We start from the raw sequence: 2,749 nt of genomic DNA, 5'->3' as shown, positions 1-2,749 counted from the left end.
AGGTTTCATCCCAGAGAGTTGTCACAGAAGCAGGTGTCTCATGGGAAGTCTTTCCCTCTAATCATGCTCAAAACATCGGGATTTCCAATCACTTCCTGTAAAAGTGGTTACTAGGACTTGTAGGGGGGGCAGGGGGGGGAGGGTGATTGCACTGCAATAAAAACTTGGCAGAAGGTCCAACCCTTCCCTAATTCCAAAATCTAAAACACAAAATTGCCTTAGATGTGTTTCCCTCCCCACATGACAGCTCCAGAAATTGGCCACTCAGGACTGAGCATTGCATCCTGGGAAGGTACTGGTGCTGCACGGCATTGTAATAATGCATTGGGGTGTCATCAGAATGAATGGCCCGTTGCAGTAATGAGGCTGTTACCATATCACACCAATGTGGTGTCAGTGGGAAGTATAGTGCCCTATTGTTCGTGAAAGAGAGAGGACTAGTGGTCCATCAATAGTGTCAGTGGAATGAATTGTGCCCCATCGTTGGTGTCTAGGGCTGCAGCTAACGATTATTTTCATAATCGATTAGTTGCCCAATTATTTTTCCGCTTAATCGATTAGTTGCATTACAAAAAATAATCTCTCTTTCTCCCCCCCTCCAACCAACTAATCGATAATGAGAATAGTTGACAACTATTCTCATCAATTATCGATTAGTTGGTTGCAGCCCTATTGGTGTCAGTGGGAGGAATAGTGGCCCATCATTGACGTCGGAGGGAGGACTCGTGACCCATCATTGGTGTCTAAGGGAGGAATAGTGACCCATTGTGCTCCATTGTTTGTGTCAGTGGGCGAAAATTGTGCCTGTGGTATAAACATTCCCTACAGATTGTTTTTTCATTTTCTATACTCTGGGAACATATATTTATTTCAATACTAGACAAATGTCAATTGTTATTTTCTTTCAGGAGAGAAACTTGAACGAAGATCCTAGTGGGGCATGCGGCCACCGTAGCACATGGAAATGTCTGTAGAAGACCTTCAGGGGTCATGTGACTGGACTGTGAAGTCATGTGAGCAGCTGCTGCTCCAGTCATCAGCCGGGGCCGTGTACCACATGGAGAATTCGGCTGAGGACAACGCTGGTGGAGGGGGAGGATCTAACGACCTCCATTTTCCAGCAGAAGAGACCTTACATATGACTGATGTCTCCCTGTCTGGCCCTGGACAGGCCATGTTTGAAACTTCTGAAGTGGAAAGTGTTACAGAGACTAGTGAGTGGCTGATATTCTGAATTTTGTTTATTTTTTTTTAAGACCGCACAATTGCTGGTAAAAGCCCAAAGATTCGGTATTTTAAATGCTTACGTTGCTGTGTTTGTCAATTGAGTGAGAGCTTTGGGACTGCTGACATCACTTCCAAGTCTACACAAGGGAGGCTTTTACATGTCAATAACATGAATAATAAGTCAAGGTCTCCCAGAAAGTTTGGGCTAGACATCGGAGCAATCCTATCCGCACCTATGCAAAGCTTTAGGCCCTGTTCACATGACCTCCGTTTTCTGTGCTGACCTGATTTGTGCGCTCCGGCACTAAAAACGCATCCCAATGTATCCCTATGTGTTTTATGGGCTAGAGTTCTCGCGTGCGCAGTCCGTTCAGCTTACGACAGAAAAAATACTGCATGTTACATTTTGTCTGGTCAGGAAACGGTCCGAAAACGCGGCAAAAACGCACTGCACTGCAGCTAACTTCTTTTTTTTTACTGGAACGCATCAAAAACGCGGCAAAACACATAGCACCGCGTCTGCAGATCCGAACGTGATCAGGACCTGAAAATCATGTGAACAGGTCCTTAGTGAAGAGACCTTGTCGCCAGATCATTCATTTTAACAACGATCTTCCCATAAGATTATATGAGCATTTAACATATTTTTTGCGAGTCAGGATTAAGCTCCACCCCCTCCTGATATTAACCCTGCCCCCATTTTTTAACTGTGAAATGGCAGCACAGGCAGTAAGGAATCTGGCAATTTACAACTTATTGCCAAATGATGAGCATAGTGCCAGTACGTGGCGGGGTTTCATATTGACCTGGTCAGAAGTCGAGCCCCTGTACGGCCTGGGTCTAGGATAGAAGCAAGGATGGATCAGAACGCTTACATGTATCTTGAGGTGGTTGAACGTCAGCACTGTTGTTACCTTAGAAAGCCCGTTCGGGTAGCTTGCATATAGCGGATGACAGCCGACTAGAACCATCATACATATAGCAAACCTGAGGGGCCTCCAGAGATGATAAACTGGCCCCCATATTTTATAGCTGGCGCCTGTATAATTTCCAGGTCCGATCCAGAGAACTTCAAGCACTGCAAAACCTGGAGAGCTTTAAGCCCTCATTCACAGGAATAACAGCCGGTGCGTACAGCTCTGTGTGGCGTGCACGGCCGTATCGGGCCGCTCCCGGGAAGGACAGGTGCTGCGTGTAATCAGTACGCAGCAGCCTGTTCTTTCCTATGGGAGGGCGCGGCCGTACGCTCACCCCAACTGCACGTCCGTGTGGGTGCGGGTGTCCCTGCTCTGAGGCACCTAGGATCCTTCCTGTCAGCGTATGAGTACGGACACCCATACCGGACGTGCAGTACGGGTGAGCGTGCGGCCATAGAGATGATCAGGCTGCTGCGTACAAATCACACACAGCACCTGTCCTTCCCGGGAGCGACCCGATACGGCCGTGCACGCCGCACAGATCTGTACGGGCCGGCTGTTATTCATGTGAATGAGGGCTTATATGCACACTCTTTGTGGATGGG

At 47.7% G+C, this 2,749-nt stretch overlaps 1 protein-coding gene across 1 annotated transcript in view; it reads left to right on the top strand.

The window, feature by feature from the left end:
* Positions 1-909: 909 nt before the first annotated feature.
* The window catches only part of ZNF142 (zinc finger protein 142), a 22,151-nt gene continuing 20,311 nt past the window's right edge, over positions 910-2,749 (top strand). The window contains exon 1 of the mRNA XM_018552558.1: positions 910-1,214. Coding sequence (XP_018408060.1) covers positions 959-1,214 — 256 coding nt within the window. The 5' untranslated portion in view covers positions 910-958. The remainder of the gene's footprint in view (positions 1,215-2,749) is intronic.

Source organism: Nanorana parkeri, unplaced genomic scaffold, assembly GCF_000935625.1.
Source record: "Nanorana parkeri isolate BGI_ZX_2015 unplaced genomic scaffold, ASM93562v1 scaffold92, whole genome shotgun sequence".
NCBI lineage: Eukaryota > Metazoa > Chordata > Amphibia > Anura > Dicroglossidae > Nanorana > Nanorana parkeri.
Note: the sequence above shows the minus strand (reverse complement) of the source record. Positions and strands in the feature narration are given on the sequence as shown.